At 50.2% G+C, this 24320-nt stretch overlaps 1 protein-coding gene across 1 annotated transcript in view; it reads right to left on the bottom strand.

Annotated features, from left to right (window-relative positions):
• SHB (SH2 domain containing adaptor protein B) overlaps window positions 1–24320 on the bottom strand; it is a 148653-nt gene that overhangs the window by 90659 nt on the left and 33674 nt on the right. Inside the window, exon 2 of the mRNA XM_025360492.1 lies at window positions 5349–5469. Coding sequence (XP_025216277.1) covers window positions 5349–5469 — 121 coding nt within the window. The remainder of the gene's footprint in view (window positions 1–5348; window positions 5470–24320) is intronic.

Here is a 24320-nt window from a genome sequence, read left to right as displayed (position 1 = left end):
AAAATCAGTGACTGGTTTCATCTGGACTGTGCCTACTAGCACACAGTTAAAAAGGGCAGAAGGTTAGTTGTAAGCAAGGAAAAACAGCCACGTCAGAGCAGGGGGGCTCTGTGTGAAACGACTTTAATTTCCTCTTATTAGGCTATAAAGTTGATTTAATAATAAAAACATGCTAAGGACTTTTTAATGTGTAATTGCTTACATATTAAAAATTATGTGAAAATGCTTTCAATTAAGGCTTAAGGATTCATCCTGTGAGATGACACTTTGAACAGTTTTATAAAGGATGCCAGAGGAAGGGTTAGTCACATCTAAAAAGGCGGCCTAAGTAACTAAATTTCCCAATTATTCCTCAGACCCTGTGGGGAACACGGGACAGATTTGAGAGCGTTTTAGCTGCAAGCAAGGGCTCCAGAAGGTGCTTCTTGATTCTGTTTTTGCTGCTTATTTAATCTGAAGCTCGGTATTCTCCTCTGTAAAATGGGGATGATGAACATCCCTATACCTCATAGGCGAGGATTAAGTGAACTAATCCATGGAGAGTACCTGGAGCAGTGCCTGGCACACAAGGAAGCCCTTTGCAAAAGCTAGTGACTGTCATGTTACCACAACTCCTTGGGTACCTCTAAGAATTCCTAGGGCTGAAGGCCCGTGGAGAGAAGATCTCAGGCACAAAAACACTCTGTGCCTTTAGGTTAACTTGGGCTTCCAGATCCCAGTCAATCTCTACATGCTCTTGCCCCATGAGATTTTCCTATCATTATCCTATCAAAAGCCTCATCTCCAACCATTCCTCTCTAGCAACAAGGGCCCACCTCTATGCCTTTCTCAAGCTCTCCCCTTGGCCTGGGATGCCTGACTCAGTGCTCATCACCACCACCTCCCACAACCCACTCTACTTGGATCACCCACATTGGAAGCCCTTGTTCCCTCCTCTGAACTCCTGGAGAGCCACATGCTCATCTCACTGACCACTCCAGGTCCATGCCTATCTGCTTTGTGGATGTTCCTGGGGGGCAGTGGTGGTATCTGCCCAGGTTACTCAGTCCAGTCTCCAACACAGCCTGGCCTGGAGCCCTTGCGATGACCGAGTGCACTGCAGAGGACCCAAGGACCACTTGCTCCAGCACTGGCAAGGGTGCAACCTACCTCCAGGTGGGCAGGCGATCCTACAGGGAATAACTAGAGAATTCAACAGCACAGTGTACCACAGGAAGGACAAACAGGCCCTCTGTCCTCCAATAACAACAATCTCATGCAAAATTTGTTTTCCACATGGGCATCAGGATCACAGGCCCTATTTTACCATGACACCATGGCCCTCAGTGGGCTAAGCACCCTGACCCATCCAGGCACCCAAGTTGGCCTGATCAGGGTCCTGCAGCCTTCGTGCTGCATCAGCAGGATTTCATATATCTGGGGACCTTAAGCCTGGGATCAAGACCCAGGGAAGAGGGAAAGAAGGGGCTGTGAAGCAGCCTGATCACTGGTTCAACAGGAAGCGTGGCCTGGGGATTCTAAATACAGAGACGCTGGGGCATGAAGGAAACCCACAAGCGCTCTGGTACTTTCTCTTTAAATTATACATGAGGAAACTGAGGCCCAGATGGGCAGCAGGCCATAGAAAAGTCCAAGACCAGAATTTGTTCTTGAGAGACAAGTCAAGGAAGATGAAAAGGGGAAACAGGACTGAACAATTAGCCAGGCCAGCACTGCGAAAGGAAGCTGCCAGCCCTACTCAGATCCCTCCTATTCAGAGTTGGTCTCAGGTGCTATCTTTGTGGGGCTGGTCCTGGGTGACTCATGACAGGCACTGTGCTTGAAAGGCACAGTGAATCATGGCATCCTGGGAGCTCACGGTTAATGCAGACCTCAGAAGTCGCTTGAGCCAGCCACCCATCTGAGACTCAACTCCCTTTCATGTCACTGCCCAACGCTGGTTGTCTTGCCTCTGCTTTGATACCTCTGGGGATAGGCAGTTCACTGGTTTACAAGACAGCTTCACATTTAATCAGTGGGTTTCTAAAAAAAATCTCAAAAGGATAACTTTTTTGAGCCTCAGTTTCCCTCTCTATAAAAAAAGAAAGCTTGGACCAGGTCACTAGCTCTCCAACTAGGTTCCACAGAGCTGCAGCGTTTAAGGAGACACCCCCAGCGATGCTGCTGGGCTGAGAGAGGCGATGGGGATGGCAAGTGAGGCCCAGACAACTGGGCTCAGAGGTTTGTGAAGGGCTGAGCATCCATCTTGGAAGCAGAACATACTTCCTGCAGGTGACGCAAACTGGAGCCTGTGGAGAGGATAAGCTGAGGCATTCAGAGGGCAGGGGTGAGAGGAGCCCCTGGGAGAAACAGGCACACTTCCTCAGGCCTTCCATCCTAGCTGTAGCCCACAAGGCGGGGCCAATCTCCCCACCAGCTGCTGAATGGAGCCAAGGGACACAGAGGACAAAGACTCGTCAGTGAATCACTGCCCAAGATGGCTGTGCTGGGGAATCTGAAAACCAAACTGCAGTGCACCAGGGCTGGAGAGGCCCTGGAAAGAAAGTCCCACATGATGGTTCAAACAGGCTAGGAAGTCAGCCCCACAACTGACTTACCAGCTGGGATGTCTTGGACTAGTTTTTAACCTCTCTGTGCCTTGGTTTCTCCACTGGTCAAGTGGGGCAGCCTATATTCCAAAGGGGAACGGTGAGGACCCAGTTAAGAACTGACATCAAGTGCTGTAAGCAAGTACTCGAGAGTTGTTACCAGCTGCCTCCCTGTTGTTGTTATCACTGGCCCATCATTCCATACATAAATATGGGGGCACACAACGTGCTGCCCATCGTCACACGGCCAGTTAGCAGCCCAAAGCAGCTAGAAGCACTAATGACTGCCTGCTCTGAGGCTACTGCTTTGTAGGGGAAAACTGAGGTCCCTGGGTCATTCACGTGGCAAATGACCATCCCAGATCTGTTTGACTGCCGCCCGGGCTCCTCCTGCACAGGTACGCCACCTGCGGCACACAGAGGGCACAGCCTTCCTGTCAACGTTTTGCTTACTTACTTAAGACACTGCTCTATAACTACAAGTTACATGCACACATACACATAAAATGTAATATCATCCAAAAAGGATCACTCTAAAAGGTTAAACTTTTTCCATGCCACTCCCACTCCACTGCCGTCACCAGCACCACCCTCTCTTCCCCCACCATCTCCCCTTCGAAGAGCTTCACGTCAGCTCTGCGAGCTTCCTGGAGCATCTACGCACTGATGGCTCATCCTAGCCCACATTCAGCCCTGCCATCAATCACTGGGGTGACGCCACAAAGAATTACACACAAATAATTTTGAGTCAAAGGCAGCTTCAGCAAGGATCATTATAACCAGAAAACACCCCTTTTAATAACCTATATTCTTAAAAAACAAGAATTGTGGGTAAACTAGGGCATAGCTGCCAAGCTAGGATGCAAACACAGAGCAGCATGTGCTAGAATGCTTCTTTGGAGAGAGAATGCATGAGGTCTTTAACAGGTTCTAAATCAAACTGCCTCAATCAAACTGCCCTGCGTTGGACCTAACCCCGTGGGGTGTGCCCTCATTAAAATGGCAAAGTCGGCCGGGTGCAGTGGCTCATGCCTGCAATCCTAGAATTTCAGGAGGCCATGGTGGGAGGATTGCTTTAGTCCAGACCAGCCTACATGAGTCCAGACCAACCAGACTCCATGCTGGGCACTTTGACATACACCCCCATTAAGCCTCATTATATCTCTTCATCATGAGGCTGAGGGAAACTGAGAGGTTCGGCTCCTTTCCTGGAGTTGCACCAATAGAAGTAAGTGGCTTGCTCTGAGTACAGAACATGGGACAGGGGCTGAGGTCCCATGGAGCCACAGGCAGGATGTTATAGGAGTCCAGACTCGGGAATGGAAGGAGGATGCGAGATGGCATCTGCTGGGAGCCCCGATCTCATGGAGGGTTTGCCCCTGCCTGGTGCCTTAGGAATGGAGCTGGAGTCCCCTACTGGGTGCTGCTGAAGACCTCAAAGGTGAGTAGTTGTTCATCTGGCTAAAAATGACCTGAGGAACTTTGGCTTCTTTTGAGACAGGGTCTTCCTCTGTTGCCCAGGTGGGAGTATAGTGGCAAAATCTTGGCTCACTGCAACCTTCGCCTCCCAGGCTCAAACAATCCTCCTGCCTCAGCCTCCCAAGTAGTTGAGACCACAGGCACGTGCCACCATGCCAGGCTAATTTTCTTGTAGTTTTAGTAGAGATGGGGTCTCTACTAATTCAAGAAGGAATCAGGAGAAGGTGCTCAAAGACAGGAATGCCAAAAAAACAAACAAAAACCAGACAAACAATAAGAGGGCCACAGTATCTGTACCCCAAGTCCCCGCATATACAGGGTACCAATTCGAGAGGCCTCCAAAGCCAGGGCAGCCCCAAACTTGCTCCCAGCCACCTTCCTGCACCCTGCAGCACAATGTGCTGATGTGTCGCTGCTCATGGCCCTGCCTGTGTGGGGTCACGGGGGCAGCCCACACAGCTGCTCTTCAGTGTCTGGCCTGCCCTCCTGAACCAGGAGAAGCCACAACAGGGGTTTCTCTTTTGCTTGTGACCTTCCCCCAATCCTGCCTACAAGATAACTGATGTCTGATAACCCTTCACTCCTTAAAGATGCTCCAAGTATTGTATTATTCCGGCTAAAATAGGCCCCCAGGATGCTGCGTACCCAGCCACATTCTTCTTGACTCCACATAATACCTTTGACAAGGTTTTGTCATCAAGGGCCAACAGGCAAACAGCCACTGGGGGAATGTCTCCATGCTTACTGTAACCCTGTCATGTAGACCAGGGTTCTTTATGCTGCTTCCAGCTCCAAAACAAAGATTTCTGGGTATGTGATCAGAAATAATTTTGTCTCTACTAGTAATCTGGTAAGCTCTCTCCTACTAAGCAATGAAAGCCAGGTGACCCAGCCTGCTTCCCTTTTTGCCCTGCCTACTAGGAAGCTCCAAGTAAAGTTTTATGTCTCAAATGCTACCTTTCTTCACTCAGAAATTGCTCATAGAACTACTTTTTCTCCCTCTTCTCCCCACTTACTTCTTGGCCCCTACCTCTGGTTAACTGTACGTGATATCCTTGTATTTGGACTATCATGGTGCCCTGCCAGTTTTTTTCCTAATATAGGTGAAACATAAGCAGGTCAACTGTGAGGAAGATTTAATACAGCATTGCCCCCACCTACCAACTTGAAAGCACACACCACGCCCCCACTGAGGCTGGCTGGGGACCACCCAGCAGTGCCCTCACTCCCTTTCTACCCCCTGACCCCAGCCGTGAGCCCCTGTGCTTCAGCTCCGCTTACCTGTCATGATCCTCTGTGCCTCATAGGGCTCCATGTAGCCAGCACTCTCCCCCTTTCCTGCTTTGCTCTTGAGATCATTCTTGGCATCAAAGGGATCTGAGTAGTCATCGGCTATGGTCACCTGCAGGGAGGAAGACGGCAGGTGTGAGTCCACCTTTGGCTTCTTTGTTTCACATCTCTTCACAGCTATGCTTTGGGCCTCAGCTAGATGAGCAAGGAGAGGCAGGGGAGGCAGGAACCAAAGCCGGTGCCCCGACTCAGGGAGCTCCACGTCTCACAGGGGTAAGGAATGGGACCCACGCTGGCAGGGTTCCACTGCGAGGAAGAGCCCTCTGGGCTCGTGCATGTCTGGCCGGCTCTGGGCACAGTGAGGTGAGAACAGAAGGGCATCTGAAACGCACACTAAGCATGGAGGTGAGAACCTGGAGGGCATCCTCAGGGAATGTGAGTTGCTTGGTTTAATGCAATGGAAGTGGAGGAAAAGTTGGAAACAAGATCACAGAAAGCCTAGAAATGCTGACAAGCCCCTGGTGCTGGCTGAGGCACAGAAGAGCTTGTCTAGAGATAATTGGCTCGGCGTTCCATTTCCCCAGACCTGGAACACAACCACGCCTTGGGTCATCAGACAACAATCTGGTGAGATCAATGTACTACAAAGATCACTGTGGCCACAGACAGGCCAAATAAAAACACAAAAGCAGCTCAAGGATCGACAGACAGCCAGGGCCAGAAAGGACACTGAAAGCAACAGACCCAAAGACCCCTCGACAACACATGGGTAAACTGAGGTCCAGCATGAGCAGAGGCTTGGCCAGATCTTCCACCTCCCAGGGCCCTGCCTGAGCTCCCCGCTTGTCTGTATTCCAGAACACAGCCCCTGCCTCTTCTCCCCAGAGAAAAATTCTACAACTCACAGATAAAGAGTGAGTCACCTGGGGGTCGGGGGGACTCCCATGAGAACCTTAGTATCTGGGATTCTAACACTTCAGAGACCACCGTTCCAAGTTTTCCCTGGAGAAGAGCAAAAATTCTCGATTGGAGGCTCCAATTAAACATGGCAAGTGTTCCTCCCTTTTTACTTCCTAACCTTAGGAGGGGCACAGAACCCACCGAATCCACGCCCCTCCTACTTAGCCCCGCTTCATCACAAACTTGCCCTGGGACTTCCCTCTTGCCCTCTTTGGTCACATATCTGGCAAAGGCCAAGCCCTCAGCTCCTCAGCCAGTGCCACCAGCTGCTTCTCTTGGGAGGGGTAGGTTAGCGTTCCTCTCAACCCTTGGGGTTACATGAATTGTTATTTAAATTGTGGGTTTAATTAGAAACCACAGGAGCCTGCTCTCTCTCTCTCAGCTTCTGGAATGTAAGGCATTTGAGGGGCCTGCAAACTCAGGGGAAGGGAAAATCCCCCTTTGTCTGCCTGGTAAATGGCAGCTTGTGGAAGCCGTACTGGCAGGGTGAGCGAGTGACCACCAGCTGCCAGGAATGTGATGCCCGAGAAGGGACAGCAGGCGGCAGCTATGTCCCTGGCAAGTGGCTGGAGGCCAACAGGAGGTTTAGCACACAGCGGTCACTGCTCCCCAAACAAGAGAAGGTCATCAGTGAAGACCAAAGCCCAGAGTGCCCAGCACTGGAGCATCTATGGCTCCCACTGCCCCTACTCCACCGCTTTCTCCGCGGCTGCGGCTCAGTCTCTGAGTCCCAGGGGGAACCCAGTGGGGGTGGCTTCCAGATGCTGACATTGTAATGGCAGCCTTTCTTGAGACTCACTGAGCTCAAATGACACCAGGCCAGGGAAAGAAGGGGTGGGAGAGAGCTAGGCCTTGCAATGTCTTTCATTTGCTATTTCTACTCTACCATTTGCAGAATACATTAGAGAAAATTATACACGTAAACTGCTGTCAAACAGAATGGTTCAAATGCTGGTCAGGTGCAGGGTTTTGTGTCTCAGAGTTCAAGGGGCCAGACATCCAAATGGAGAAAATGATGTAGCTGCTGCGGAGGACATCTAATTTCTCTTGTCCCAGACTTCCTCACTGTCTCTCTTCAACATGAACATGCTCCATCTATTCTGCAATAAGGAAGGGAAAAAATATTTCCTCTGCAAAACAAAATCATTTGGGGGGATTTGCTGGTGGGGTGGGAGGGGCAGGTGGGTTGCAGTCTCCATAGTAATCTAGAAATCGCCCTTCCAGCTCTCAGAAGTGCTCTGTAATTTGCAAACATAGAGGTTTGCAGGATATAAACCAAATCTTTGTTTGCCCTGGGACAGGAGTTCTGGAAGGCCTGTGATTCAGCAAGTACTACCTATATTTTCTAATGAAAATGAGATCTGAGCTCAGGCTGTCATAGAGCCGGAGCTGCCTGCTCCACTTACTTCCGTTTCAATAAGAATGTACAAATCCTAAAACCAGGAAAAGCCCCTGGTCTCTGCTGACATATGGTTCCAGTTATACCTGCTGACAGTTGAAAATCCTTCCATTAAAAAAAAAAAAAAAAAAAAAAAGTCTAGAATTCTGTTAGTTTAAGAAGCAAATCGGAAAGTTCCTAAAATGTATATTTAATCAATTTGCTTTTGAACTTCAAAGTGAGGTTGGTGGAGGGAAAGAAATTTGAGGTTTGAGCAACCTGAAACCTGGCAAACACTACACTGAACTGTCTGAGCTTTCGCAAAATCATGTCCTAGTTTTGGGAATAAAAATTCAACCAGGTGTTAGGAGAGTTGAGCAGGCAGTCAACCAGAATGCCCTGTGAAGTACCACAGGCCCCAGCCACCAGGACTGGGCAGTATGACCACTGTCCACGCTGCCCAGGGCTCACCACCAGTCCAGATGGCCCGGCAGAAGGTTTGTGTGAAGGGTGCTGCTTTTTTGAGCTAAAAGAAAGGGAATGAGTTTTCTCCAGATGTGGGGTTGGATTTCTGATGGGATTGCTTTTGCTTTGCTTTAAAAACTTCCCAGTTAGCGGACAACTCCTGTATATGTAACTGAACAATTCAACCAAAAGGCAGCCAGCCGGGACTCCTCTGCGGGTCAGGCCACCTGGGTCCACAAGAAGCTTTCCTTTGATTTTAGTCTCAGATTGGCAGAGACCTGGCAGCCACAGAGGCAGAGCTGAGCAGTAGCAGAAAAAAAGGCTGCAGAGTGCGACTGCTTAGCCAGTGAGCCACGTCTTCTTTTGTTTGCTTGGCCTCTTGGGAAGAGTGCGAAACCCCTGGCAAGCATCTTTCTTGCTTTCAGACAAAACTACAGACCCCAGGTCAGCCCAAAGCCCCTAAAGGGCTTCCATAAGTTTGTCCTCCTGGAGACCTGATCTAGTCTCCCCTTGTTTTCCACAGGGCCCACTGCAGCCCAGAGGGCAGGGCGTTGTCATAGTCACCTAGCAAACCAGCAGTGGCCTGGGGATGGCCTCTTCATGCCTCCTCTCTGGAACGCACACACTGCTGGGGCCCCTGTGTTTTTATCTTAGGAACTTCACTTTGTGATAGGAAGTAGTCTGCAGCTGTTCATCCCCAAAGGAAAGGACTAGAGGAAGGTGGGTGTTGCCCCTTGGTCACACTTCCCTATGGACTGGTGAGAGTTTTAGTTTCTTTTGTGGGACAGCTGCACTTGTGAGCAGAATTAGGTCCTCTCCACATGCTTTCAGGGGAAATATTCTTTGGTGGAGACACTTACAAGGGTAACTTTGGGCAGAATCCATTAAAATCCCCAAATGCACCTAGTTTGACCCAGCAATTTTACTTCTCAGTATTTATTCCCAAATGTGCACAAGGGTCCATGGGCAAGGATGCTGCCTGAAGTAATAATGAGAAACGACCCGAAACTATTACATCCATCAATAGGGGAACCGCTAAATACATTGTGCTATTTCCATACGATGTAACATTATGCAGCAGGCTGAAAAAAAAAAAAAGCAGTTGCTCTGTGTGAGCTGGCATAGCACTCCATGACATAGCTCTGAATGGAAAGCAAGCAAGCTGTAGAATAACTACAACATGATACCTACTTATGAAAAACAAAACAGAAACCTGTATCTCTATTAAGTTAAAGAAAGGGTCTGGGAGATGCACACTCCAAACTGACCCCTCTTTGGGGAGGAGGGAAGGACTTGGAATGGGGTGCTTAGGGGAAGTCAAAAGAGACCTACTTCTCTGTAATGCTAAAACATTTTCAAACAAGGAGAACCTATTCATGTACTATATGCAAAACTAAACTTGCTTAAAAGCACTCCTCTTCCACAGGCTATTTTTGGTACAGTAGACAGACAGTTTCCCAAACTTGCCTGAAGGCAGGAATGGCTTGGAACGCTTGTTAAGGAAACAGATTCCTAGCTCCAATAATCTGTATTTTAACAAGCAAGCCAGGTGATCCTTATCAGGAAAGCTTGGGAAACAATAAGCTAGAGCTAGCACCCTTCCCCACCAGTCTAGAGGCAAGCCTCCGGATATTACTCTGGAATTTCACTTTTCCCAGGTATTGCTCAGCCCTGTTCACTGAAGTGAAGCAAGAAGTTTGTGCTAACTGCAGCTCTTTTGCTTTCTTCCCTGGGGGTCAACTGGAGAAAGAGAGGACCCAACGTGCCATCTCCAGGATCTAAGACGTGGAGGAAATGGCAACCTCTCTGCAATCATGTGGGCTGGCTCCAGATTGAGCAATTCGGCCTGTGCAGGGGGAGAGGGCTACCAAAATCTCACAAATCACCACTAAAGAACTTAGTCATGTAACCAAACATCATCTGTTCCCCAATAACCTATGGAAATAAAAATTTAAACAAATGAAAAAAAAAGACTTCTGCCCTGCCACCACCCCGAAAGGGAGGGGGTGAGGGGGTGGCCCAACAGGGATCCTAGCCCTGAGGGTGTGCAAGGCAAGGCTCTCTGTTTGAAACCCATAGCAGCTTTCAGGCCAAGGCCACTTTACTCTCAGCAAACTCACTCCAGGAAGATCACCTGGCTCCAAGAAGGGCTGGTGGCACTGCCAAGAGGAGCCACTGCAGAAATGCAAAGGGAATCTCTGCTGAAATTGTTCAAACCTGCTAAAAAGAATGATGAGGCATGGCCAGGCGTGGTGGCTCACACCTGTAATCCCAGCATTTTGGGAGGCCAAGGCAGGCAGATCACCTGAGGTCAGGAGTTCAAGACCAGCCTGACCAACATGGAGAAACCCCGTCTCTCCTAAAAACACAAAAAAATTAGCTGGGCCTGGTGGTGCATGCCTATAATCCCAGCTACTTGGGAGGCTGAGGCAGGAGAATCACTTGAACCCAGGAGGTAGAGGTTGTGGCGAGCCTGGGCAGTAAGAGCGAAACTCTGTCTCAAAAAAAAAAAAAAAGAAAGAAAGAAAGATGAGGCCAGGCATGGTGGCTCATACCTGTAGTCCCAGCACTCTGGGAGGTCGAGGTGGGCAGATAACCTGAGGTCAGGAGTTCGAGACCAAGCCTGGCCAACATATAGTGAAACCCCATCTCTACTAACAAATACAAAAATTAGCTAGGCATGGTGGCACATGCCTGCAGTCCCAGCTACTTGGGAAGCTGAGGCAGAAGAATTGCTTGAACCCGGGAGATGGAGGTTGCAGTGAGCTGAGATCATGCCACTGCACTCCAGCCTGGGTGACACAGCAAGACTCTATCTCAAAAGAAGAAAAAAAAAAAAAAAAAAGAATGGTGAGAGAGGCAGACAGGCTGCCATCTTCCAGGATTGGGTGGCCCACATTGTCCCTACTGCCCCATGGTCACCCTTAAGTGCCCTGCTGTCTGTGGGACAGCACAGGCCTGTGTCACAAATCACACCACATTTTTAGCCAGCTGAATAATGAGTGTTGAATTACGATGCAGTCAGCACGTCACGTCTGTGCACCCACTACCTTGCTAAGGCAAAGGAGAGAGTGTCTTGCTGGCCGAAGGGTCTCTGTGCTGCTCTCCTCTCCCCGGAAAGTGAGGGGGCAGCACCCCACAAGGCCCCTGATTCTTGCCAGGCCCATGACTTTTGCTCTACTCCAAAGCAAACCGCATATGAATGCACTTGAGAATGTTCTCAATGTTCCCAGACCATTTTCTCAATGATTCACCTTTAAGACTCTACATTAATTTCCTTAACAGTTTGGGGGCCACTAATCTCTTAGAGAATGTGATCATTGATGAAGTTGTGCCTCCCCTCATCACATTACATACACCCACAGAGTGTTGTTGGGCACATCACAGGAAGGTCATGAAGCAAGCCCCCCTGCCTAGGGCCACAGTAAGGAACAGTGCAAATAAGACACTCTCTCCTTTGCCTTAGCAAGGCGGCAGGTGCGCAGACATGACGTGCTGACTGCATCGTAATTCAACACTCATTATTCACCTGGCTAAAAATGCGGTGTGGTGTTTGACACAAACCTGTCATTGGCTGTGTGAGGGTCACTGAGAGACGGCCTGGGGCTCTTTGTCTTGGCTTACCAGGAGCCCTGGCCCTCTCCCCAGCTCTGGGGATCAGGAGGGCTCCTTGAAGGTGGGGACGTGAGGCGGCAGCAGCAGCACAAGTGCCTCTGTCTCCCCTCCGAGGCCTAAAGTCCCAGTCCTCCTTTGGGACCCCCCACCATAACACAGGCCCTGGTGGGCCTGATGTCCACAGGATGGAGGCTCTGTTGCCATGCCAACAAAGATGACATTAAAGAAACAGAGATTTGGGGGTCTGGAGAGGGCTTCAAATAATGATGAGTCTGCTCAGAGAAGAGACAGTGGACAGATGTTCTGTGCAGCCAGGTGATTCAGGAAGGACACTGACGGCCAATAAAGGAACACGCTGCCTGGGAAAGGCAGTTCCTGCTGCTTGGGGTGTCCAAACAGAGGCTCTAAGATGGGCTTCTGTTTTGGGGGGAAGGTCAGCTGACTGGTTGCCACACTCAGTATCTTTCTAGTGCACACACAGTGCAGAGCCCAGACTCAACTTGGACGTAGAGGTCTGAGCTGCCCCAAGCAGAACCCTGGCTTTAAGGACTTGCTAAGTGGGTGGCTGTTTGCAGAACCCCTACCATGGCCGAGGCAGGCAGCATTTCCAAAGCCCCAAGGCTGACCAGTGGCAGCTGGGCAGCAGCAGCTGCCCGAGGCTATGTAAATACACAGAAAGGCAGGTGGCAGTGCAGAAAGGATGTGGCCAGGCAGGGACAGTCCAGGCGAGTGAAACTCTGGAACTGGCTCTGCTACACCCTTGCTGGGTAACTCCGGGCAACCTGTTTTCTCTGAGTTTCGGCAGGTCACCTGTGAAGTGGAGCAGGGTGGTTTGCCTTCTCAGCTTCACATAAACGTTGTAAGGAGCAAATAATCAGATGATTCAAGATGTGTCAGTGATTTACAAAGAAAAGGCCATGTCCTTGTTACACAGCAGGTGGCACCTCCAGGACGAAGGCAAGTACAGTGAGGGGCAAAAGCACCTTGAGGCAGGGTCTCTCCCACGAGAAGATGAAAATCTGGTAGGGAAGACAAGACAAAGACATGAAAAGAAACCCCCACCAAGGCCCCAGTGATTACTAGGGAAAATGGCTACAATTATGCATGGCAACAGCTGTCCTATTTCTCAACCACGAAAAGGAAAATATTTGTGAATGCTCTTTTTTCCCCCCTTTCATGCTTTAGGTAAGGTTCACGCCCTAGTTGAGGCACCTGGCAAAATGGTGGAGAAGCTCTCGCAACTCTCAAGGCACTTCTGCCTTTGTGCTGGGAGACAGCAGTGTGATCCCTGCCTACGGCCAGCATCCAGGGCCCTGAGGGGTCCACAGCACCAGGTTGTTACACCACTCAGAGATACGGGGACACTCCATGCAGGCACACACAAAAGCACCCACTACTCGCCTCTTCCTGTCTTTGGCTTTGACAATCATCATAGACCAACTCTCCTTATAGGCATGCCAATAAATCATTGCTGACATGGTAAGGAAATTAATTTAGGGAAGATTAATTAGCTACATTCATGCACTCAGCTGCAACTGCTGGAAATCAGACGGTGGGGAGGTTGCTTCTCCACTCCACTTTGGACTGGTTCGCTTTCTACCTTCTAAGATCTGGCTCGCCTCAAAGTTCTAAGCCCCCTCTTGCATCGTGCCCCCTCTAAGCACCCTGCCAAGTGCTCCGCCCACACACCTCCAGGGGCAGGGAGCTCATGATGTGGCAACACAGTCCTCTGGGACAGCCATCACCACTAAAGTGGTCTTCCCTACACTGAGCTGAAACATGTCTCCCTGCAGCCACTATCCGTTTTTGTACTGACCTAAGGGTTCTGTCCTAAACACGCCTTTACAGACCTGACAGTGACCTGTCCCACATGTCAGGAGGCTGGGAGTGTGGGGGGTTAAAGTGGTCACCACTGGTCTTTCCAGTCCTGCCCCTCCCACGGCCACAACTGCTTGCATAGACACCTGCAGGCTCCAACTTGTTAGGAAAAACACATTCCAAATTCCAGCCTCTGTCAGCTCCTCTCAAGCCTGCTTGCTCGGTCTCTCTCTCTCCTCTCTGTCTCTCCCCGTCATACACACACAGCCCACTGTCTTCCAGCTTCACCCCCTCAGAGTGAGCTATGGGTCCTGGGTAGGAGGCTGCTGAGAACAGAGCCTGGCTCCACCCTCTGTTTACCCCAGAACCTCAAGTGGTAGAGTCAGGCTTTTCAGCATCTCTCAAGTAGTGGGAGGTTCTATTTTGAACTCAGAAATACCTCAATCCTAGAATTTCTTAAGTGCTTTCAGCCAGGGACTATGGATAGAAAATCCAGCACATCCCTCCTGAGGACAAAACAGCCAGGAAAGGGTCTGCAGCCACTACTGAAAGGATCCCTGGGGGATGGTCTATTCTACTAGATCTCAAACTCTTGTGTGTACATGATTTCTGCAACGACAATCTTACACAGAATCCCAACATGCACCACTGAAGAAAGGGACACCAAGCACAGTCTGAAAACCATTTATCCAGTGGGGACAGAAGGCCCTGAGCGGGGATGAACTTAGTAAGGTTAATGCCAGGAACAGGTAACCCAACCCAACCCATGCTTCCGAACTCGTAGGTCCACACAATTTCTTCAATGCCTATACTGGTAACTTTCCTCTTAAAATCATCTTTAAAAATTTCAGAGTATATCCACCACAACTCCCTCACAGAAGAACCTCCCTACCTCCCCTTTCAAAGACCAAGCACCCATTGCTCTGGACAGCTCTCTGTGGGAGGTGGGCTTTGGGCCAGGCTGGGTCCCCGTGGAACCACTGACTGAGCTGCCCCTCATTTTCCCCTGAATTCCTACTTGGCTCTGCTCAGCTCTCCTGCAGACTCCATCAACCTCTGTCCACGTTGCCAGACAGTCCTTCCTCCCAGGCTTCCTGCTCTAGGGTGCATGAGTGCTCCTCTAGGGGCCGGAGGTCACTGTCTAGAAAATGCTCTCAGACCAGCCCTGGTCACGAAGAATAAGAGTAAGATTTTCTTTTTGTTTCTCCTTCAGAGCTGAAGGCTGGAAGGGTAAGGGGAAGGCACTAGTTAAGCCCAGAGTCATGGGTGCCAGATGGTTCCACAAATCATTTAGCTCTCTGTCCTCAGCTTCCTCATCTGTGGAATGAGGATGGGGCAAGGCCTACCTGAGCTAATGCACATGGTGTATTCGGAACAGGGCTGGCACACAGCAAGTGCTCGATGTCAGGTGTGATCATCAGCTCAACACACCAGCCAGCCTGCAGAGTCTGGGTCTTGCCCAGGGTCATCTGGACATCAGAAATCCAGACTATCCCCCTCCCCATGTTGATGAGGAGCCACCAGAGGCTCCAAGTAGACAAGTGACACAGCAGAACACTCCTGAGCGGGTGACAGAACCAGACTCCCACCAAATTCCAACCATGAGAGGACCTATGTCATCTGTTGAACTACGTATTTATAGCATGCCTCCCAAACTCGCTTTAGACAGTGTAATTCGAGGCATTTTTCTGCTTCTCATAGGCACAGCCTGTTGGTCCCCCACTCCCTTCCCAAGAAAGGATCAGGAATGCCCGCGAGGCTTTCTCACGGTAACGTAAGGCTCTGTACAGTAAGAATAACTTCCAGTGTGCTCACAGGAAAAGTATGTAAAAGCAAAACAGCAGCGCCTGTGAGCCAAAGGCCTTTCCTGTGCAACGTGGTACCTTTCAAAGCCAGGCGTCCGTGCCCCAGCCAAGGCCCGGGAGTCACCAAGTGCACCCTCTCTCTTGTGTGTGCTTCCTGTGCTCAAAGCCGAGGTTAAAGGGGAGAAAGAGCCCAGACCTGGAAGAGCACAAGATCGGGCGAGCACAGTGCGTTTTAATGATCAGCTGCAGAGGCGCAGGAACCTGCACCAAGTGAAGGATCATTTCTCTCCGAATGGGGCCCATTAGGATGACTCATGCACATTTCCCACAGGGGAGCTAAAAGGCTTGGCCAGGCCCCTTTAAGGCACAAGTAGCACTAAACAGCTGCTCTCCCCAAGAGTCACTCTCTCTTTATTGAGGATACGCACCATCAGCCACAATTACCAGCCCCGTGTCTCAGGGCTTCCAATTATATTCCGCTTAACACCAGGTGCTCCATAAATGCTGATTCATTTTTAAAAATAATGCTGTATCGTCCAGCAACCAAGTCTTGATGAACTCTTTCTCCTGTGCCATCATTTAGGTTGGGAAACCATCCCTGCACCTCACAGGCCTGTTTCTCACATGTACTCGGAGCTTTCTAATGTACAGGAAAGTTACTGTGGCTAGGGCTTTGCGATGTCAAGCAGGTCTGTGATTGTGCACATCGCTGTTCAGTCTGATCACCTCGTTCCTCCACGTGCCAGGCAATGGCCTCCTCCCCCTGCTCTTGCATTGCTTCCAGGTTCCCAGGGGAGATGGGCATTACTCAGTTCACCTCCCCAAGGAGGGCTGGCATGTGCTAGGCAGGGGGAGTAAATGCCTGGGTGAAGGGCCCTTCCCACCCTGCCCTGAATTGCAGCTATGTGTAGGCCTGTCTGCTTCCACTCCACTGGGAAGGCAGGTTCTGGAGCTCTGTTTCCTTTTTATTACAATATAGCACCTGGTGCACAGCAGGGCCCCAGCAAGGTGTGCTGGGCTGAAACCAGGGGCAGGGCAGGGCGGGGCCTCCACGGTGGTGGATTCTGGGCCCTGAGCTCCAACGCTTCCAGGTTTCTCATCAGCTACAGAGCTCTACCTTCTCTAAGCCTGAGCCCTCTCACTTCCCTGGGAAAACATCTTCCTTCTGCGGTGCGGGAGAAGCTGAGTCAATGAACCAAGGGATACACAGTGCCTGGCACATTATGCTGGCAGAGGCAAGGGCACTAGAGAACACAGAAAAGATGCTGCTCTTATCCTCTAGAGGCCACAGGCCATGCCTCTTAGTCTGGGGAACTTGAAGCAGGCACTCAAATGCAAGTGGTTGATCTGGGAGGAGACACTTACCGGGGACAGGGAAAATGGGCCTGAGAAGGGTATCAGGAAAGCTGGGTTACTAAGCCAGCTACCCACACTGGGCAACTGGAGCTTGATCTGATAGAGGAAACTCTGGGAAACCATGCACAACCCACCCCTCAGAATTACCTTACCAAGAGTGAGGGAGCTGGGGGTCAGGCACCAACTCCTGGGAGCTCCTGGTGTAGGCAGAGCACCTATTCCCATTCCTATGTTCTCGAAAAGCCCTCGGGCACAGAGCTGTGGCTGAGTCAGCTGGAGAAGGCCAGACTGGGGAGGCAGAAAAGACAGGGTGGGGTCTTGACAGCAACTGCTGCCCAGGGCAGGGGGCACCTCCTGGAGAGGGATGGAGCTGAGCCAAGAGATCTCTTCTGGTACGTTTACCCAGCTGAAGCAACGGTACTGTGCAGGGCTCCCATCTGCGTGGTTCCTAACCTGGATCTCATGTCCCATCTCCCACCCAGGGTTTGAAACAAATAACGGCTTTGCAAATGCATCGGAGACTGCACAGAATAACAGGAGTCCCCAGAAGCCACCCTCCCTAGTACAGCCTGCCTCCCCTCCCAAAGCCCAAGTATCATTTTCTCCTGGTCTAGGGCCCTATCCCAGGACTAAGCAGGCACCTCCCTGAGGAAGTACATGGACAAAACCAAATGGGGACCCTACGGGCCTCTTTAGACCCTGCAAAGGCCTGCAACATCAGCCTGGCAGCTTCAAGGAGGACCCAGAGCTGTTGTGCCAATAATGGATGGGCTCATGCACCCCATGATACCAATGAAGGCCTCAGGGGCAAGTCCATGTGGACCAGGCCATAGTCCCTCATGACTGGCTAGTGGTAAATCAGAACACCACGGTATGCCCATTTCATCACCCTGCAGCTGGGATGCTGGAAACCCAGGCTTGCTCACAACCCTACACACAAAGAAGCAAGCCACCTTCAGTGATGCCCTTCCTGACTGCCTCTAAAACCAATCTCCTCCTTTGTGCAAACAAATATGGCTCAGGCCACACCAGAATTGCGGAAGAGGAACTCCAGCCAGAGGCCTATGGCACCTCTAACCCGGCAAGGCCAGCTCCAGAGCAGAGTGAGTTAGCTGAGGAAACATACTAACAGCCAGTGAAAGAAGTTAAGGTGTCTATTTATTCATTAAAACAAAATCCTTTTTGGCATCTCAGCAATTGACAAAATCAGGTCTCAAAACAGTACTTATAAAGGGGTTCTATTTTTCTAAAATATAACATCAAAGAAATGTGTTTATAGCCATAGAAAAAGGACCAGTAAGAAATGAAGGAAATACAGCACACACAGAAGCACGCTCTCTGCCTCCCTGGTCACCTGCCATTCCACAGAGTGGTGGGGTGAGGGGAGCACCTTGCCCGCTGCTCCTCTCTGATCAAGCCCTCCAGGGCCAGGGCATGAACGAGTGGACACAGGACCACTGAGCTTCCCAGGCCCAGGGAACCCTCCTTGCTCCTGGAGCCTCCCCTTCATGGCCCTGGACCCCTTACTGCATCCTAGCCAGATGCCTATTTCTATTCCACCACAGCCTTTGCCTTGAAATCTCCACCAGGCCCAAAGCTTTCAACACCAAGTGGTCCAATCAACTCTGCCCAGCTCCAGCCTGGCATAAAGGGGTGCGAGTAAATGCTAGGGGAGTCAATGAGCAAATGAATCTACGGAGAGTCTATGGGGCCATTTCTCTCCAGGGCAAAGCCAGAAGTCCTTGCCAATAAGAGACAATTCATACAACAGTATAGACAAGCAAGGTTTTACTCAAGTGCTTGCCCATTTTCTGACTGCATGACCTTGGGCAACTTACATGACATACTTGATCTCTCTGTGCTTCCATTTCCTTATTTATAAAATGAGAATAATACTAAGACCTACCTTCATGGGGTTGCTATGAGATTTTTTTAAAATTTATTTTTATTTTATTTTTTGATTTTTTGAGATAGAGTCTCACTCTGTTGCCCAGGGTGAAGTGCAATGGTGTGACCTAGGCTCACTGCAACCTCCCCCTCCCGGGTTCAAGCAATTCTCTCACCTCTGCCTCCCGAGTAGCTGGGACTACAGGTATGCGCCACCACGTCCGGCCAATTTTTGTATTTTTAGTAGAGACGGGGTTTCACCATGTTGGCAAGGCTGGTCTCAAACTCCTGACCTCAAGTGATATGCCCACCTCGGCCTCCCAAAGTGCTGGGATTACAGGTGTGAGCCATCACACCCAGCCTGCTATGAGATTTAAATGACTTAGTATTTGTCAGATGCTCAGACCAATATGCATGGTAAGCACCGTTTAAGTATTTGGTAAATAATACATACACATTTGCACAGCATCTGCCACTGCACCTAGATGTGCATATGCATGCGTGTACACAAGCAGGTCTGCCCACACTCCCGTGTGCTTCAGCACAACAGCACGTACTGCAATTGGTTTTCTCCACATCACTGCGAGATGGATGGGGTGCACTCTCATAGCCAGTGGGGAAAGGGAAAAGGGCTGCAGTCTGCCCTAAACCACAAAGTCCAGTGAGGGCATGACCAGCAGCTGTGGCCAATGGACCCAGCTATCTGGCTGGACCCAGCTATCACACCAGCTGCTGCTCCCAGTCAGAAAGCAAATGCCCGCCCACCAAAGTCCACACAGGTCTGGCCTGGGGCGGGGGACCCCAGTTCCATTAGTCCTGGGCCATGTTTACAACTTCCCCCCTCAGAGATGTTGAGCCCCCAGAGCACACACTCTGTAGACAACACAGCAAAATGAGCCCAGATAAACACCAGCTGCCCACCTCCTTCCTCCAGGTTTATAAGAGGCCTCACCGCTGCGATTCCTCCCACTTGGCGGCTTTCTCTAACTCATGCTTCCCCACAGAGGGCTGCAGAGAGCGGAGGAAATGCTTGAAGTCCTGCATAACGTGGATTTTAAGAGGCCTGGCCCAATGCACTTTATTTCTGGGGTTAAGAACATTAGGTTCTTATTTTTAAATGCCAGTATATCAGGGACTGACATTTATAGTTTCCAGGGCTAGTTTCACAGGTGAGTGGCCTGTACAGTCACAAAGGCCTCTGCACTTGGTTTAACACCCTGCCATCACCATTTGGAAATTCTTAATAATTTTTAAATAAGGGGCCTCACATTCTTATTTTTTGTGGGATGGGCCGTGTAAATTATGTAGCTGATCTTGATGACCCCTCCCCAAACACCAACATCCAGAAGTTTCCATGGGGAGCTTGAGGCCCAGACTGTAATCCCCTCCCCTTGCCAGCAGGGCACCATTAGCTAAGTCATTCTATCAGTTCCTCAATTTCCCTATCTGTAGAATGGGTAGAGTGGGTTGTTAGGGCCAGAATCCTGGATTTCATGGACCACTATACAAAGAAGTTATACAAAAAAAAAAAAAGAAGGGGAAAGACAAGATTACGAACACTAAAAGAACCCAACTACCATCTGTCCTCACCCATATTTTATGAAGGAAAGGGCTGGGCACGGTGGCTCATGCCTTTAACCCCAGCACTTTGGGAGGCCAAGGCAGGCAGATCACGAGGTCACGAGATTGAGACCATCACGGCCAACCATGGTGAAACTCCATCTCTACTAAAAATACAAAAATTAGCTGGGTGTGGTGGCATGCGCTTGTAAACCCAGCTACTTGGGACACTGAGGCAGGAGAATCGCTTGAACCCGGGAGGCAGAGGTTGCAGTGAGCCCAGATCTCACCACTGCACTCCAGCCTGGTGACAGAGAAAGACTATGTACCAAAAAAACAAAAACGAAAACAAACAAAAAAAAGGTGAAGACAATAACAATCTAACAGTAAAAAGATAAAAAGGAAATTGAGAATAAAGGATAGTCCTTTAAGGTGATTAAGTTTAGCTTCATAAGAAGTCCCCTAACCGTCCATTTTTCTAATTTCACTGAAGATCACCATGCTTTCTGCAGAAGCATTACCTCAGGTGGGTGTTTCAGTCCTCTGAGTATTACTTTAGAAACCAAGTCTTCCTATAGGTGTCAATGGTCTGGTGTGCACGTTATTGCTTAAGAGCACTGACTTTTTCAGACCCTCTTCCCACCCTGTGTCCCTTCTGCTTTAAGGGCACATCTGAGACCACCACGGGGGCTGGTCCATGAAACACCAACACAGCACTTGACAACAGCTGTGTGAACTGGGCCCAGAATGGCCCTTATTTATTAATGCACATTGTAAAATCCCCTTCCAAATGGAAAGTCATAAATCACCTGCCACTGGAAACACTCTATCCTGAAAGGGAGGCAAAGGTATCTTGAACTGAATCCCAGACTTACCCATTTCAAAAGAGCAAACTTTGATCCACTGCTGCTGAGTAAATCAAGTGATGGGGAGGCAGGCCCCTTGTTGACAACTTGGCTATTACAAGACACCTCAACCTACCGCCCAGCTTTCTCTCTTCACCCACTTCCCTGTGAAGATCTGGGCCAGGCAGGACTCACGGGGACTGAGTCCTAGAGCCTGGGATCCTCCAGTGCCAGGGCCCAAGAACCTCGGACCAGACCCTCCAAGAGCCTGAGTGTTCTAGAGGACTAGAACTCGCAGGAGGCTGAGGGACGACACGTACAGTGGGGGCACCGCCTAGACAGCGCCTTCGCTACAAGCCAGGCTCTTGGCTCTGTGCTTTCACGTTCACCGTCGTACTTCATCCTTCCTCATCACCTCATTTTCAGATGAGAAAACCGAAGCTCAGAAGTGTCTAGGAACCCTGCCAAGGCCTCAGAGCACAGAAGGCTGTGTAAGTTTCAACCCAGGCCAGCATCACCCCAAAGCTCTGGCCCTCCTGGGCCACCCACAGCCTGTTGTATGAGTTTCTAAGTCCAGGCTCCTTCTGGGCAGCAGGAAGAGATCTCTGAAGGGAATTTTGACAGGAAGAAGCAGCAGCTTTGAAAACTTGGCTCAGCTGCGCCAACCGTGAGCAAAGGCCACCTGACAACTCCCTTAAGTCAGCTGAGTGCTGGAAGTCTCCCTTCCCCTTCCTCAGCTGCCCTGTGACTCCGGCACACCTGCAACCTGCCCTGCCCGGGCCACACCTGGGGAAGCAGTGCTTCCGCCTGCAGCCTTTGAGGCCTGGCTTCCAGCTCTCCTCTCCCTCCACCCTATACGAGCCGTATCCTTCCTGCCTGGGGGATCCTACTTCCCCACATACCAAAACCAGTGCAATGTGGCAGAGTCCTTGTCTTCAAGTTACACAGAATGAACACCAGTGTTGTTCTGAAGTTGTCCCTAGGGAGAGGCCCCGGACCCCATCACCAAACCTCTGCACATGGAAGCATATCCATGCCAGGTACGGGAGGGAATGAGAGCCAGAAGGGAAACGTGCTTCCCTAGTAAGAGTGAGCCCTGGTACTGGGCCCAGCATGCACTAAGTACTAAGTGCTAAACTATGCTGGCTGTTGTTATTTTCAAAGATGACTGTAAAGAAAACCTGATTTTTCTCATCAGAACTAGCAAAAAAAGTGAATTTTATGGTAGAGGTGGTTCCGTTTTCATCTGGTTAGCGTGAGATCAGCTGAATTAGAAAACCAAGCATCCACAATGCAGTGAGGACTGGACGATCTAAGGATAGGCGGCGACCCTCAGGGTCAGCATGGTCAGCCTGCAATCACAGCCCAGATGCCCCATCGGAGCAGGTGCTGGCTCCGATGGGGCATCTGGGAATAATTTAAAGCCGTGCTTTCCTAAGATAAAAGTGAGCACCCCATCACCTCTATAGGTGCCCCATCATGCCCATTTCTCAGGGATAACACCAGTGACTGGGGCCAGCCAATTTGGGGAGGGGACCCTTCCAACCCACAGATCCCAGAAATATGTACTTCTTGGAGACATTTAAACAAATACCCCAGCTGCTGTGGTGGCTCATGACGGTAGAAGCTGGGAGGATCACTTGAGCCCCCAAGTTCGAGACCAGCCTGGGGGAGACCCTGCCTCTACAAAAAATAAAAATAAAAATAAATCCAACGCCTCAGTTGACCAATCATTTCGGAAGGGCTTGGAGAGGGTCCACCTGAGTGGTCTCATTACACTCCCCCTCCCCATATTTTTGTCATGCCCATCCTCTGATTAGTGGGCAACAGGATGAAACAGGTGGTCCTGAGTTTCCCATCTATCCTGGGTCCCACAACTAGAGCTGTCACAGCCCCAGCCTCTCCATAACTCTCAGTCTTATGGACTGGCTCACGCTTGGTGAATAAGGCAGGAAGGGCTCTCGAAGCTGTCCACGGCCTTTCCTATCCAGGAAAAATCTGCTGTAAAATCCTGACACCCTCCCCAGCACCACCTCCTGGATTTAAGAAGGGGGAGGTGGCTTGGGTTTTAAAAAGAAAACTGGATTCCCATTCATGAATTACCCACACCGAGGGCACGTAACAGGTAAAACGGGTTCTGCCATTGATGAATGAGCTCGGATAATAATGGGGCTCACCCTTCGCCATTAAAAATATTAACCTCATTCCTGGCCCAGCGATGTCATAAACCCAGGGCCCCTGAAGCTCTCTCACAGCGACACTTCCCGTCTACCTGGTGAGGGAGTTCAGTGTGCACCTTTCACCCTGCGGGCAAGCCCTTTGGGAAGTGTGCTAACACCCCACATAAAACCAAATGCAGGTAGACAGGAGGAAGAAATAATGTAATAACTTGCCACCTGTATGCAAGAATTCAGAGGCCTCCACTGCCTGGGACTTTATGAAAGTGATGCAGTGCTCGTGTGGTCTAACACAGCTTCCCACAGCCAACCTGACCACAGGCTGCATGGACAGTGATATGATGTTATGATCCACCACCAGAGAGGAGACTGTCTCTCTCCACTCTGCACAAACCAGAGGACCAATAGAGAATCATGTCCAGCTCCGGGCCCTATACTTTATGTTTTCTGTTTGTCCATTTGTTTGTTTTTTTGAGACGCAGTCTCACTCTGTCGCCCAAGCTGGAGTGCAATGGCGCAATCTCAGCTCACTGCAACCTCTGCCTCCCGGGTTCAAGTAATTCTCCTGCCTCAGCCTCCTGAGTAGCTAGAATTACAGGTGTGCACCACCATGCCCAGCTATTTTTTGTATTTTTAGCAGAGATGGGGTTTCACCATGTTGGTCAGGCTGGTCTAGAACTCCTGGCCTCAGGTGATCCAACCACCTCGGCCTCCCAAAGTGCTGGGATTATAGGCATGAGCCACCGCATCCAGCCTGGGCCTTGTACTTTAATTAAGGAGCCGTCACCAGAATGATAAAGAGCCGGGACTCTCCTCCACGTCTCATGGGCATAATTGAAGGGACCAAGGGGTATCTACTAGAGAAGATTCAGGGGTGTCTGTTGGGGGCATGCAAGACAGTGGTCAACCCCTAGCACAGGATGCAGGCGTGTTCTGTGGGATCAGAGGGCAGAATGAGAACCAACCAGTAGAAGTTCTCAAAAAAATTTCAACTCAATTTTAGGAAGAATGATCAAAGAGCTATTCAAAGTTTAACAGGGTATTTTGGGAGGTAGTGAGCTCCCTGCCACAGACGACCTCAAGCAGAAGCGGGTTGA

Source organism: Theropithecus gelada, chromosome 15, assembly GCF_003255815.1.
Source record: "Theropithecus gelada isolate Dixy chromosome 15, Tgel_1.0, whole genome shotgun sequence".
Lineage (NCBI taxonomy): Eukaryota > Metazoa > Chordata > Mammalia > Primates > Cercopithecidae > Theropithecus > Theropithecus gelada.
The sequence above is the reverse complement of the archived record's forward strand: the minus strand, read 5'-3'. Positions and strand labels throughout refer to the sequence as shown.